The sequence below is a fragment of the Zymoseptoria tritici genome, chromosome 18 (assembly GCF_000219625.1).
Source record: "Zymoseptoria tritici IPO323 chromosome 18, whole genome shotgun sequence".
Classification (NCBI taxonomy): Eukaryota; Fungi; Ascomycota; class Dothideomycetes; order Mycosphaerellales; family Mycosphaerellaceae; genus Zymoseptoria; species Zymoseptoria tritici.
The window spans coordinates 151,306-166,147 of record NC_018201.1 but is presented as its reverse complement, the minus strand read 5'-3'; the positions used below and the strand labels follow the sequence as shown (position 1 = coordinate 166,147).

At 52.1% G+C, this 14,842-nt stretch overlaps 3 protein-coding genes across 3 annotated transcripts; 2 read left to right on the top strand and 1 right to left on the bottom strand.

Moving 5' to 3' along the window:
* Nucleotides 1–7,700: 7,700 nt before the first annotated feature.
* On the bottom strand, nt 7,701–9,172 carry MYCGRDRAFT_97870 (uncharacterized protein; the record flags this gene model as incomplete). Its single annotated transcript, XM_003847036.1, has 4 exons — nt 7,701–7,855; nt 8,258–8,352; nt 8,509–8,937; nt 9,162–9,172. 4 exons carry the CDS (start codon nt 9,170–9,172, stop codon nt 7,701–7,703), a joined length of 690 nt encoding a protein of 229 aa, XP_003847084.1.
* Nucleotides 9,173–9,304: 132 nt separating this feature from the next.
* On the top strand, nt 9,305–11,115 carry MYCGRDRAFT_106652 (uncharacterized protein; the record flags this gene model as incomplete). Its single annotated transcript, XM_003847078.1, has 1 exon — nt 9,305–11,115. One exon carries the CDS (start codon nt 9,523–9,525, stop codon nt 9,958–9,960), a length of 438 nt encoding a protein of 145 aa, XP_003847126.1.
* Nucleotides 11,116–11,970: 855 nt separating this feature from the next.
* On the top strand, nt 11,971–13,468 carry MYCGRDRAFT_97869 (uncharacterized protein; the record flags this gene model as incomplete). Its single annotated transcript, XM_003847079.1, has 3 exons — nt 11,971–12,299; nt 12,728–12,790; nt 13,012–13,468. The coding sequence occupies 3 exons, from the start codon at nt 11,971–11,973 to the stop codon at nt 13,466–13,468; spliced, it is 849 nt and encodes a 282-aa protein (XP_003847127.1).
* Nucleotides 13,469–14,842: the final 1,374 nt, after the last annotated feature.

The window sequence follows — 14,842 nt, the reverse complement described above, 5'->3', positions numbered from 1 at the left end:
AACTCTATGCAATCGGAACTTAACGACCTAAATAAGCTAAATACTTGGGACTTAGTCGACCTACCTCCGGGTCGCGTAGCCCTTAAAGGTCGTTGGGTTTATAAGAAAAAGAGAAACCCTATAGGGGAACTAATTAAGCGAAAATCGAGGTGGGTCGTTAAGGGGTTTAAACAACAGATAGGGATAGATTACGACGAGACCTTTAGTAATACATGTCGACCTGAAACCTGGCGTTCTTTATTCTATAAGGCAGCCTACTTAGACTGGGAAATAGCGCAAATAGACGTTAAACTCGCTTTTCCTAATAGCCCTATAGATAAAGAGATCTATGTAGAACAGCCGATAGGTTTTAGCGACGGTACTAATAAGGTTTGTCGACTAAACACTGCTTTATACGGCCTAAAACAAGCAGCAAGACAGTGGTATTTATACCTTAAATCTATCCTTAATAACCTCGGATTTATACCTCTAGAAAAAGACGAGGCAGCGTTTAAGAACGCTAAGACAGGCGTTATTCTAACATGTCATGTCGACGACATATTAATCTTTAGTCCTAATAAAGCCTTAGTAGAAGAACTAAAGGCTAATCTCTCGAAAACCGTAGAAATAAGCGATCTAGGCGACGCTAGATTCTATTTAGGTCTCGAAATTATAAGAGATAGACCTAATAAGCGTATTACGCTATCGCAAACCGGTTATCTTAATAAGATACAAGGGAAATATAACAAAAAAGGACTAAACCCGGTATCTACACCTATAGAAGTAGGTGTAAAATTAGAGAAAAACCGGGAACAAGCGTCTAGCGACTCTATTAAAGAGTATCAACGCGAAGTAGGCGCGTTAATATATCTATCTACAAAGACAAGACCCGATATATCCTACGCTATAGGACAATGTGCTAAGTTTATGTCTAATCCAGACGCAACGCACTTTAAGGCCCTTAATAGGATCTGGAAATACCTAAACTATACAGTAGATAAGACGCTAATCTATAACTGTCAATCCGCACCCTTACTAAGGGGTTATTCGGATGCAGATTAGGGGGGAGACAGTATTACGCGTCGATCTACAACAGGATATATATTTCTATTAGGTCCTAAGGCGCCTATAAGCTGGCGTAGCACGTCCCAAAAGAGCGTAGCCCTGTCTAGCTGCGAATCCGAGTATATGGCACTAAAAGAAGCTTTTAAAGAAGCTATCTTCTTAAAAGATATCTATAAGTGCATTAATATTAATATCGGAAGCAATACTATCTATAGCGATAGTAGGGCAGCAATAGACCTAGCGCATAACCCTGAACACCACTCTAGGACTAAGCATATCGATATACAATATCACTTTGTACGCGAATGCGTTAGCGAAGGGCTTATTAATCTAGAATGGATTCCTACTAAGGAACAGCTAGCCGACTGTTTTACAAAGGCACTAGATAGCCCTGCGTTTAAGCGCCTAATAGATATGCTATTATAAAGTCTATATACGAGTGCATTGTATTTAGAAAGAGGGATTAGATAGAAGCTCGAAACAGCGATTCCTATTTCGGACAGCCTAGACACCTACACCTCTAAGCAATTTATCCTAAAGAGCAGCGTTCTTAAAACAACTACTATTTATATATAGACAAGACTTATATATATATATATATTGCTCTATATATATAATAGTAGTATTATATAAGAACGCCGGAATTAGCTTAGGGGGGAGTGTTGAAAATAAGCTGAATTCCGGAAGGCGTTGGGCGTTGGTGCCGTTTTCGGACTAGTGGATTTCTGAACCGGCGTTGGTCGACGATCTTTTACCCGATTAGGACTAGCGCGGAATCGTACCGGCGTTGGTCGAAGATTCCAGACGCACCTTACCCGATTCGGACTAGCGGTTACCCGATTGGGACTAGCTCATGTCTAGCTCGTCCCAATCGGGACTAGCTCAAAATCGTACCGGCGTTGGTCGAAAATTCTAGAAACTCTTCTTCTTCGAATTGTTTCTTTATCTGTCTACTGGTTTCGACGATTACGTCATCGATTACGCGTCCTACGTCATCGATTACGCGTCCTACGCCATAGATTACGCGTCTAATCGACGTATACGCGTATACAGAAGCTTCTAGATAGCTAGTAAAGGGCATATAAGGGTTAGAAACGTCCGTAGAATCGATAGCAAGCAATTGAACACTTTCTACCTCTTTTACCCCCTTGGCTATTTCTTCCACTTTTTCACAGAAGTAACTAAAGCGCCCGACCGCACCGCAAAAACCACAACATAAGCACGACACCCATCCCCCATCTACAACCCCGCGAACAGCAGGGTATCAGCTACCGCGCGGTCTTCCTTACCCGCGCCCTTGAAACCCATGCGTACGCGCAACGAGTATACCTATAAGGTGTGTTTCGAGCGAGGATGAAACGAATGCGGGGAGGGAGGGTTGACTCGTGCGCTTCTAGACACCATCTGATCTAGTTAGCCTATAACTACATTCAGCAAAGCTAGATCTCCAGCTCTAGGTACATAGCGGGGAAACCTTTAAAACAAGCTTTTTAGAATATTTCAAATTTTGAACTTTGCCCCACGAATGTCTAGGAGTCTTCTATCTAGGTTAGCCTATAACCTTTCTATGCGGGTTCGGAGCCTACAAACAGCCCCTCCAGACGTGTTACAACCTGCTACTTGCTAGCCGGGAACAAGGTAACTTTTCGGGCAACAGGCAAAGAAAGTGGACCGGTATCGAGGAAGACTAATACCCTAGTAGGCGCTCTACTCGCCGAGCGGAGTTTGATCAAAGTACCTTAAGATAGCCGGAGCGACGTGGTAGGATCGATATCACAGGCGCGCGGAAGCTGTCGTTAAGATTGGTCAAAGTCGAGGACTGGAAAATCACAGTAACACGTTGTAAATTGTTTTATTACAAGACAATAATGCCGATACGTAGTCGGACAAAGCCACGTTAAGGAAATCCAGAGGGCCGGAGATGCAGCAGCCGCGACAGCGGAGGAGGCACCACGATTTGACCCTGCTGCGATCGAGCAAAGACCCTCGCCTTCGAGTTATATTATACATAATCTCGTTGTTGTCCATTTGGCGTGCTCGGAGAGATCCGTACAGGCAGTAGCATTAACCTTGTCAGATCCTTATCGGCCAGACAGGCGTGCAGTGCTTAGTCGAAGGCTTTCCACATTAATCTGTATTAGCTAGTCGAATAGATAGTATAGTAGAAAGAGGAGTATTTCAGATTCCAGCTGGTTTAATAGATCAGCAGCAGAACTCGGTCTAGAACGTTTCACAGTTGGAGCGTCGCGGCGGGGGTGTATAAGAGATTGGAGGATCGAATAGGGACACAGGGAAGTCGGGTTACGTAGGAGATGGGAATGAGTTTCGAGAAACGTGCAGGCGGCTAGAGCACAAGATGAGAGGGAGTATTTTGTAATACTATCGATATAGTAGGAGTCTTACAACCTATTGTGGAGGTTATAATGCGGCCAAAAGCTGTGATACGCATAAGGGGCATCGAATGTTTGGGCAACTCTTTAAGAACCGTACCGTACGAAGTACGTAAGCAGAAATGGAGAACTGTAACTGCTGCGATAGATGTTCCGTGTGGAATATTCGGAGTCGCCGAGAAAAAAGTAAGTGCGAATAGCCTATGCGAGGGAAATATCGGAGAAGCCCGTGGAAGATGCGGCTGCTGGGAGGAAGACGGGCTGTACAGAAATTTGCAGTAGGAGAACTTAACAACTCGGCGAGAGGCTGTTACGTTACCACGCCAAGGAGGGCCCGTGCGTGCTCTCACACTCACTGAAGAGGGTGCCCTTGCAACCCGCGACTGCGACGACGAATTGACGGAGACTCCGCCGATCCGACTACGCGTCCACCCTGTACCTCTAGATCCCAGTTCTGCCTTCCAAAGCGAGAACTCCGATATTGACACGCCTGCAGGGCACCTGCAACGCGAAACTACTGCGACTTCGAGCCTTAAGAGTCAAGAGCAAGAAACGCGTCACTCTTGCCAGCTTCCGCATCCACCCTGCCTGCTAAAGCCCCGGCACCTACTTCGATTCGTCTAGAGTCCTCTGAACTTTCTAGACCGAATCCCAAACATCCGACCTCGTTGTCGTCTTCGATAACCAGGTCACCGTACAACTACCCTCCAAACTGGCGTCCACCACGTCTTAGCTCGCACACCAGTTCAAGGCCTTCGGCACTACTCTTACCCAGAAAGAGAGACAAGAGCTGTGCAACCAAGAAGAGTGGACGCTCATCCGCTACCTCTGCGACGCCTACCCCACTCCGCAAAGCTACACAGGCAGGCAACCCACTGCATCACGCCAGAGTCGAAAGCAAGCTACAGACTACCGATACCCATCCGCTTGGATTGGTTCTCCCAAAGAGAAGCAAGCTGCACTTACTCAACTGCAAGAACTCGTCGGGCGACTTCATCCTTCGATCCTCGTAGCAGCTCCTCGCAGCAGCAACGACACGAACGCCTTCTACGCCTTCGCATGGCTCGATAGCCACCCTCGATCCTTTTACCGTCTACTAGAGGTAGAGCCTAGCTCCCGCACCAGAATTACCAGAATCACCCTCAGATCCTTTGGTTACACCAACACGCAGAGATTTCCATTCCCTGAGTAACAACTCACCTCCTCGCCTCGCAGCGTCAACCCCTTGCTCTGGCTCAGCTACCGACTCCTTGCTTCGCGATGCCTTCTAAGGCACCAACTAAGGCGCAGCTTACATAGGAGCTTGCCGCCGCGAACGAGCGCGTTAAGAGCTTGGAGACTGAGTTGCGTGGATACAAAATTGGCCTCGCTCGTATGCAACAGCGGGCAATCCTTCCGCCCTCACCACCAGCACCACCGCCGCTTTAAGACACGGCATCAACATCTCCTCGTCCGGCTTCGCCATCTCAGCAGCTAATACAAGCCTCATCGCCGCAGGTGCAGTACTTCGAGCCTCTCTCGCAAGAGCAAAAGAAGCACTGTATCCAGCTTAACATCTGCTTCCGTTGCCGACAACATGGCCACAGCAGTTTCTACGGGCAATGCCCTAACAACGACTGGAGAGCACGCTCGCGAGAGCTACCATCAACTCCTTCCGCGGCTGCTCAGTCGTTAACACCTCTAGCGACTGCTCAATCGCCAACACCACCTCCGAGCTCTGCTCCGAAGCCTCGTCGTTCTCGTGCCTCACCAACCGGTCGCACCACACTGAAGTCTCAGCTCGAATCGCTAACTTTTCAGGTCACCGCCCTTGAGAAGCAGCTAATTACGCAGAAGGTGCTGCCATCGAAGAGCCCTCTCTTTGATGCCATCTTTTCACTAGCTCTACCAGTTCCGACATCGCCGGTCGCTGCAGCATCGCCAGCCATCACACTACTCGCTCCCTTACCGAACACTGCACCGGCAGTCGCCTTACCGAGCGTGACTCTATTGCCCTCGTCCTTGCAACCGTTAGTCGATCCACCGCGTTCGCTCCGCTCTCGACAACGCACCAACCCTCAACAACTTCAAGCACTCGCAGTCCGAGTGAGCTGTTAGCCTTCAAAAGCAACACTACCTCCTCGTCCGAGTAACAGGAGCAGCAGCAGGTGTCTTAGTGGACCGCTAAGAGCCTTAGCTGTAGGTGCTCGACTAAGCTCAGCACTTCCAAGACGATCTCTTAAAGTGACAGCGACTTGCCATTCAGCGCAGTCTGTCAAGACAGCGACTAGCCTTAGCGTCAGTCTGTCGCCCTGCGATACCGAAAACCTTCGCAGCAGGTTCCTCGAGACACCCTATGGCTCGACTTCATTAATCATGAACAAGGAACAACACGGATCCATATCACTGTATGGCCGTGCCAATGCACTCAGGCATTGGAGCGGTGCACTTAGGCACCGCGTGGACAGCGTGAGAGACATAGTCGTGCGGACGCGCAACGACGATTGTCCACCTCATCGCTCCGCCGCTGGCAGTCGACAATCGTCATCGTTTGAAGCGCACTCAGGCGCTCCGGATTCACGACTCCTCGTCCTCGTTCCGGCAACATCAACACCACACCGACACGTGCTTGTGAGCTGAGCTCAGCACCCTTTAGGAAGAGCTAAACACCTGACTGTACACCGACACCGAGAGCAGCCTCATCTGCTTTACTAACTGACTGAACACCGCCACCGAGAGCAGCCGCATCTGCTTCATTAACTGCGATCGACACTGCCAGAGCAGCAGCATCTGCTTCACCAACTGCCAGTCAATGGCCGCTCCGCCATAACAGCGAGCTCGCGGGCTTACCAACACCAACACCGACACCTTCCGCAGATCGTTCGCGACTGCGCCGGACGGAAGACTCTCGTACCTCAACAGCTGCGCGAATCACCAGCTTCACCGATCGCCGCACCGACGAGCGCTGAACCACCTTCCACCGCACCAGCCGTCGCTCGGCCGCCTCGTTCTTCACCGCCGGTCGCTCCGCCAATCCCTCAAAGCCACCAGCGGCAGCACCGATTAATCAACGACCACCAAGAGCAAGAGCATGAACAACACACCGTCAATTACCTCACTGGAGTGCCTCTTCCTTCAAGCTGAGTCATGAAAACTTCATGGTGTTTCAACATTTTCTTTCTCTCTAGCTAATTATTCAGAATGCCTCTCCAACAGAATCGGCGTTACTTACAATCCGCTGCCTTCAGCACAATGCCATCTCGAATCTGAAGTCATCTTCCGCTCTCACTGGACGAATAAGCGGCAGAGTGACTATGACGGCAGACTACCATCATCGTGCCTTGACATGATCGGAATCAGAGCTCGACTCCTTGGAACGACCCTGCACCTCTACAACGGCGTTGACTCGTAGGGGGTACACCTCACACAACTGCGATCTCTCCTGCCGCGAGATCTCCGAACGATCTCAGGAGAGAGGGCGCAATGACGCCACGTGAAACGAACAGGAACAGAACAGATGAGGTAAAGGCGGACATGACAACCACCAAGGCAAAACCTCTCGCAAGCCCCGTCGCAAGCCCAGAGAGTTGCGTCCGCGCGCGATATCCGCGGTCGCGAGATCTCCAAACGATCCAACAAACAGAGCGCACTTGTGCCACGGGAAGCGAGCAGAGGCTGCAGAGAAGAGCAGGTAAAGGCAGATAGGACGCCGACATACCGCAACGCACCACAAAGCACAGAGACAATGGTGTCGGAGGAGGCGGAGCTACAGCTACTCGACTCTCGACATACAGTCTGGCTCATTCATCCTCCAAAGATACAAGCATACAGGCGTTGGTCACAGAGATTGAACCTCGGAAGTACCAGCTATGGACTGCGAGTTACAAGAAGCAATGGGCGCGATAAGCAGCCAGAACTTGGAATCGTACTCGACATTCTGGATGGGAAGATTTCAAGCTGAGTGTTTATCGTCACGACTTAAAAGGGGAGATCGCGCCATGTTCCCAAACCGCGACCGTTGATAGCTCAAGGCATCGAGTGATTTTCGACACAATCCGCACCATCAAACGCATGTTTCAAGACAGAACCATCGCTGGATGAATGGGGAGGTTTTGGGGTGGGCAGCCTCTAAAAGAGAGATCATGCCGTGGCGTTAAGACATCATGTTAAATGTGCGTACCTATACTCGTCTCGGCGAGACCTCCAAGGGGCTGGCAAGCGTATTGGCGTGGCACATGGCGCCTGTGGTCGTGGTCGGGTGGGAGTTATCTCTGTAGTAAATGGACCTTAATGCTTGGTGCCTCGCTTCTCGAATCGTTGCTCGTCACGTATCTCGCGGGACTGCAACTCGGCGTTCTGGCTGGCCTCTTGCTTAGGGTGTAATTGGCTCCGGCTTGCATCTGCTGGCGTAGATTCCGCGGATAGAACTGTAGGCCAGCCGGCTGGATAGCTGGTCCAAGTGAGTGTCTGTGTGCAGTCAACTGCTGCCTCTTATCGGCGTTCGTGAGTTTGGTAGGGTTCCAAGATTAATATGTGCCGGTCTAAGTCGTCTCAGAAGTCCGGTCGGATGTTTGGTTGACACAGGAGGCATTAGCACGTTTGCCCGACGACAATTCATTAACTGACGAATGAAGCGTGTTTCTTGGCGTTGCTCAAAATCACGCTCGCTGAAAGGCCTGGAAAACGCCTAGACACCCCTTCGATGGTTAGGATTGCATAAGAATGCGCTGGAGAATGTTCTCCGGTACGAGGTCGGTAGGAATATCCCCGCGAGCTGTTCTTGCTATTGCCGCGTTGCGTCTGCTGCCGTGGCGTTTCTTCTCCTCTTTCACGGCCCGCCCTACCTCCACCGCCGTCAGCGTCTGGGTCTTGCTTGTATCTACTCTCATCCTCGGTTCCACTGGCACCCTCATTTCCGCTCTTATCCTCGTATCCATTCCTGTTCCCACTTTCATTCATCTGCGACGGACTCATTGACTTCGATCGCTTGAAACGCCTCCTCGTTCCAGGCCACTCATATCCATACAGTCCACATCACCCCTCCGGAACTCTTCGCGCCGTCCTTTGCTCGATATCTCCAAGTCGTTCATCCTACCCTGTCCGATGATCTTTGGCCAGCTTTTCTCCTGCTTTTACAGCGCTTTCTGCCGTATGCCATGCCCCCGTCTTCTCTGTTCTGGCGGCTCCTTGTGTTGTTGCCACTTTCCTCGTGTCGCCATTTCTGCCAGGGCACTGTCGGCGGCTCTGTCCGCCTGGCGATAGGCATGAGACCAGTGCACGTGACTCTAGCGTGACAATCTCGCCGTGGTCGGAGGGGCTGGCGAGTCGCTGGGATTGGCGAGTCGGAGGTGCTGATGAGCCGGAGGGATTGGTATTCCGAAGGAGACAGAGCGAGCGGGGCGAGGAGCGAATGCTATCGAGGAGGGAGCGGGTGTGTGTGCGAGGTCGAAGAGGAGCCTGCTCGTTGACGCTGTGATCATTCTCTTGCTCCTCACCCTTGTCATCCTGTAGGGAGCCGGGTTCACTTGTGGGTAGATAGGTCAATTGGTGTGTGGTGTGCGCCTCGCTGTCGCTGTTGTCCAGACTTTCGCCCTCGATGCAGCCGTCTCTGCCTCCTCTTCGTTATAGCACCGCCCATGGTGGCATTCCCGTCGCGCTCGGTTCTGCGTGGGTCGAGACTCGTCCTGTGGTGCTGTTGTTTTAATTTGTACTTTGTTACGGTTTGGGCGGAAGAACGGAGGTACTTACGATGGGTGCATCGAGGTGACGTCAGCGTCAGCCCGCGCGGGGGAACGACAGGACAGACAATGGAACCAAGCCGAGTCTCATCTCTCGACTTCTCGTCACTTCGCCAAGTACTAAGGTACCTTACCTGATTGTCAGCTTCCGGCCACACGAAATGCTCATCGCCGGCCCGCCTCCATCACCTTCGCGATATCCTGACTTCGTCCTCCCCGAACCCGTCATCACTCGTCGCCTAGAGCCATTCCAGTCCGCCGAAGACGAAGACCAAAAACCCCATCCGCACCGAAGAAAAGCGAGCTGGCATGTTTCTCGTTGCGAGTGAGACCGCGCTGTCTCTGTCGCTCACCAGCGCCCGGCCATCCCAATGCAAGAGGTGTGGGATTTGGAACAATGCATCGCCGAGGACGCGACAATGGCGAGTTCGTCATTCCATGAACTCGCCGGTCGGGCTGTCACGAGCGGGCCTTGGAAGATAAGGTACTGTGTCCGCGAGTTCAGACCTGCATGCCGGGATGGAAATTCGACAGCACGCGGAGATGGACATTCGACAGCACGCGGAGACGGACATTCGACAGCACGCGGAGACGGACATTCGACAGCACGCGGAGACGGACATTCGACAGCACGTGGTCTTGACACCCTTCCATCCTTCATCCATGCCCTTGACAGCATCTTCAAGCCCGCAACTCATGCAAGATACATCTCACTAGTATCGCCGATGTGCCTGGCGCCGTCAACTCGCGCAACAAGACCATCGAATCGTACACCACCACGCACGACCTCGCCGAGGATTCCGGCCTGACCGAGGCTGAGAATAACCCACCTGGAGACTATCAGCATCGAGATGGAGGCCATTATGCGTCAGATCACAGGCGTTGAAGACTAGGAGCAGCGGGATACGAAGACCTGGGAGCGTGCGAGCGAGTCCCTGGACTCGTTCACCAAAGCGAGTTGAGGAGGGCATTTGGAGGTATATGCTCAGAGTCTGAAAAAGATCGATTGGACCAAAAGATGGATAACACACCTGGAAATCGGAATGCTCCTTTACGTGCAGATATATTGCCGCGCAGGAATGACATTCAGTTCGCTATCATATGCCGCCGGCTCTCGCAATACAGCAATGAACCTCTATGTTTTGCACCGCCTTGGGAATTTTGCTCGCAATGCTGCGTTGAGACCGGCCATCCTGATATATAGGTGGTTTGCTCGACCCTTCAAAGGCCTCCGCCACTCCATCTCCGCCATTCCACCACCTCCACCGCCTCCGCTGTCCAACGAGTCTTAAGCCTCCGATTCCCTTCTTTCCAGCATTGCAGACAAAGGAGAGGACGACTTATCCTCCGCCATCTCGGACAAAGAAGAGGACCCAGCTTCGAATGTCTTCGACGAGGTCTCCGCACCCCGGTCCCATCACGATCTGGCCGAAGCGTCATATCGCATCCTGGTGTATGTGGGCCACCAACGGCACGCGGCCTTCGCGGCGGCACAGAATGGGGACTGGAATAATAAAGCAACCGGTGGGCGAGATCCGGCGGACGACGTGAAAGAGGCATTTTTTCGCCGAATGTTGATGCGGGCGGCGCAGACCGATTCGAAGGGTGGGAAGAGGAGGTTGTATGTTGCGGTAACCTGGGCGTGCAGTGGCAAGCTTTGGCGCCACGGTTATTGCATCGTTAGGAAACGGGCATGTCTGGCTCTGGCTCTCGATCTTATGACAAGGTTGTTACACTGGAACGTAAACGTCTTGCTGTTTCGCTACATTGTTCGTGCGCACCAATCTCGTCCCATCCGTTGGGGCTGGCCTCTCTCCATCACGATCCTATCAAACGATTCTCGGCAACTAACAGGAACGACTCGCATGCTGTCCTGCCGCTGCGGTTTTCATTTTACCTACCAGGCCGAGGACGTCCAGGACGATGACGAGCCGAGCGATCGACGTTCAAATACCATTCCTGCGCGAGGTCTTCATTGGTCTTGAGACGGAGCTAGGCTGGGCTGCAAGTCTCAACGGCGCTGCTGGCTTCGAGGCTGCGGCACTGGCTTTTGGGAGTGGACGGCTAGTAGGATACTAGGTGGAGACGAAGCACGCTGCTGCCGCTACCGTTCTTGAGGTAGCTGGGCCGAGCTGCTCATACGAGGCGAGGCCAGACCAGGCTGCGAGAGAGGACGACATGACGCGGGCATTGAGACTGATGGAGATCAAGGTAGTGGCTTTCGTGGGACGTTAGTCTGTTGAAGACGAGGCTGCGCTACGGAGGGATGACGGAAGCCGGAGCTGGTGTTGACTCTGGGAGCCCTATGGCGGCGGCCGATGATATTGCAAAGGGTGGAGTACGGCTTTCAACTCCATCATATCGCAACATCTTTAGATGCTCTGGCCGAGCCTGTGTTTGCTCTGCGCTCCCTTACCCGCTTAACCCTCCTACTATTTCTGACTACAAGTTCCAGTCCCGACATAGTATTGATTGACACTATGTTCCAAGTTTAACATCTTGGTACCTCCGACTTTGCGGGCGATCGGATTCATGTCGAATGGTGACAGTCCTAGATTAATGACTAGCAACACCGGAGACGCAAGATCCAAGTCTCCGAGTACCTTACCGAGAAGAACGAGCGTGGGTTCTATCTGGTTCGATTAAGGACACCTTCGATAAGTAGAAGAGTTCCTGGAGGTCCGCATCAGATGGGAAGTCGCTATATGTGCATTACCGTCGCATTACTTACTCTAAAGGCTCAGCTCGAATCGACGGACCCTTAGCTCACCGCGCTTGCGAACCAGCTGGTTGCAACCCTGGAAGTAAGTGCTTCCAGGATGCTTGATGTCAAGACCAAGGATCGCTGCACCGGCAGCAGTCCAGTCCTACCGAATGTCGCTCTACCAGCATTGCCCGCAACGTCCGCTGCACCGGCGATCGCTCCACGGCCTCCTTTTCTCGTCAGCGTCAACACCACCATCACCGGTGCTCGGAAGCCTCGGACTCTACGCTCACGGCAGTGCACCCTCTCTCAGCCGCTCCGGACACCCGAAGCGTGTGTTGCAGAAGTCGACACCGACGGCGTCGCCCCCAATATGAGCAGCGGCATCCGCTTCAACGTGCCTTTGGCCGCCACTACCGCGCAATACAAGGAGGTTGACCATCGGTGTGTGAGAACTGGAACCACAGGGAGACTACTTGCCCGAACGATGAACGAATGACATGCATATTAAGACTTGCTGCAGGAGATCGCACTCGCTGGGAAGTCCAAGCTTAGCCTTCTAATCTGGTCACTTCTATCTTTCACCCGTCTCCTTCCCACCGGACAGCCTTCTCCAATTCTGCCGGGAAGTGTGCGTTGGTTTCAATGACATTCCCAGTCTTGGGTTCGGTGAGCCTGCGCTGCTTTGGTGCTAATCAAGGAACGACATCGGAGTCGATAAGATCAGTGCCTCCCTCATGAGAGGGGTTGGAGCCGTGTCCAGCTTCCTCGACGAGGCTGCTGACGGGCTGTGAACAACGACGGGTCTGGGATGCGATCTTCTTGGCTTCGACGGAGCCCGGCGTTCTCTGAGAGTGCAATACTCTGACTAGGTCCCGACCAACAATGTGTTTACTGCGAAGGGTTCCGGGTGGAACTTCCATGGTCCTGGTAAGGTATGGTTCGATTGTGCCTCTGTAGTCCGGCAAGTGCTGGAACAGTGCGATGTTATGAGGGACAAGCTCTTTGGCGGCGAAGCTCATCAACACTACAACAGCATCACGTGGTGGACATGTAGTCGGCGGCTTTGCTGGAATCCCTCTTTCTCCTCTAATCGAGGTGAAGTCTGTTTCTCTCCCACGCCCGAGAGGCACTGCTTACACGACCGGACGATCAGTGGCTTCTCGTTCAGCTCCGACTTGTACAGCGAGCTCATCGAGTCCATGAAGTGCGTCGACGTGGAATGCCCTATCTACCGGAGCACCTCGTGGATTGGTTGCATGCCATTCAGAGGGCAGCACTATAGTGTATTGGGATGCCATTTCAAGGACTGGCAACAGCGCGTTGAAGCCAACACCGCTATGGCTGGCTCCATGCCTACTGACATTGTCGAGAGGGTGTTGCAGTGCAATGAGGATGCCAACAGAGGCAAGAAGAAGGTGGTGCCGGCACTAACACAACCGCCAACACAAGCACTGCCGACGCCAATGAATCCATATGCCGGCTGGCCAATGCCACCATGGGCTCCACCGCCTTATCAAGCCGCTCTGCATCAAGCCGCTCTGCAGCCTCCAACTCTACCTCTGGCGGCAGTCGCTACTGCTCGTGGCAGCAGTCCTCTAACCATCACCTAATTAGAGGCTATGGACGAGCTGGACTACGTCCGCATGTATCTTGAGTGGCTTGGAGTGAAGTATCCTGCCGTGCAAGAGGTGGTGGATGAGGCGGTAGAGCCCCTGCGTGAGCAGCACTAGACCATTCGCATGCTACAGCAAGAGTCGGACGATGCACTGGCTGAGATAGTCAAGCAGAGGGGTGTAAGGAGGCATATGCAGAATAGGAAGCTGCACAAGCAGTTCTTTACACACTATGGGATATAAACGGTGTTGTTGACGCCGCTGAGTCGTTCGCGAGTGGTGGAGGGGTTGGTGTGGAATTTTGGCTGTATTCTTCATTGCCCTCCGAGGCTACATCTCAACAACCACTTGGTCGATCCTTACGAAATCGAGATATCGCATTTGTCCATGTTACCACTGCCCCCTCGTCAAGAAACCATGTAATTCGGTGGCGTCGTTGTCGCGATATCGTCGTAAGAAGGTGGTCGACTAAATTTGAGTCTTCGGATTCGAGCTGGTGTCGACTCCAGCTCGCTTCAGCCAGCTTCGGAATTCGACATTTCACGCCGCATCAAATATCTCAACATCCACGCGACGCCGCGAGCTGGTTGTTTTTTTGTATTACACCGACCGATCTGCTGCACACTTCTGCATACATCAATTAATAGTGAAATGTGGTTGTTGGTGCGCGTTGTGGTCGTGAACATCTGCAAATTCAGCCGACGCTAGTGCACAATCCCTGCGTCTCCATCTCGGCGGAATTCTGAAATGTTTCACGCACAACGCTGCAACGAATATACCATCGATCTTCGTGAATTCAACTTCAACACGCGAATCGGCGTGTGCGCTATCATATTAAAAAAGAACGAACATCGTGCGAGTAGTGGTTGCTTAGCAATCGTTGTGAACCTTTTCGGCGCAGCGACGACGCTGGAGTTTCTCAAAATCCGAGGATCCTCAAATTCTTAGCAACGTCGAAAATCCACGCCAAAACAGTGCCCTCAATTATTGCGCGACGACCACACGGCCAAACAATGCGATTGGTTTTTTGTTCAACAGCATACAAGCTCTTCTCAAAGCGACGCTATCGAGTGCTGTTGAACAAGGTGCGCGTTGTTGCGCGAATCGAGTGCAAAGTAGAAATCGGGTGTACCCGTCACTAGCGTGCTTCTCCTCCGTGGGGATAATCTGGGGCTTCAGCCTCAAAGTTCACAAGCTTAGCAAATTCTCACATTTAACACCAACCCTTTACATATCGACATATCACGAGGCATGCTTGGACTTGCAATAATAGTTGGTTCTGAATACAAAAGAGGGAATAAGGTGTGTGGAACTATCGATCCGTCTCTCGCACATGCTTCAGCATCTTCCACGTCTCCCACGGTAGAAATG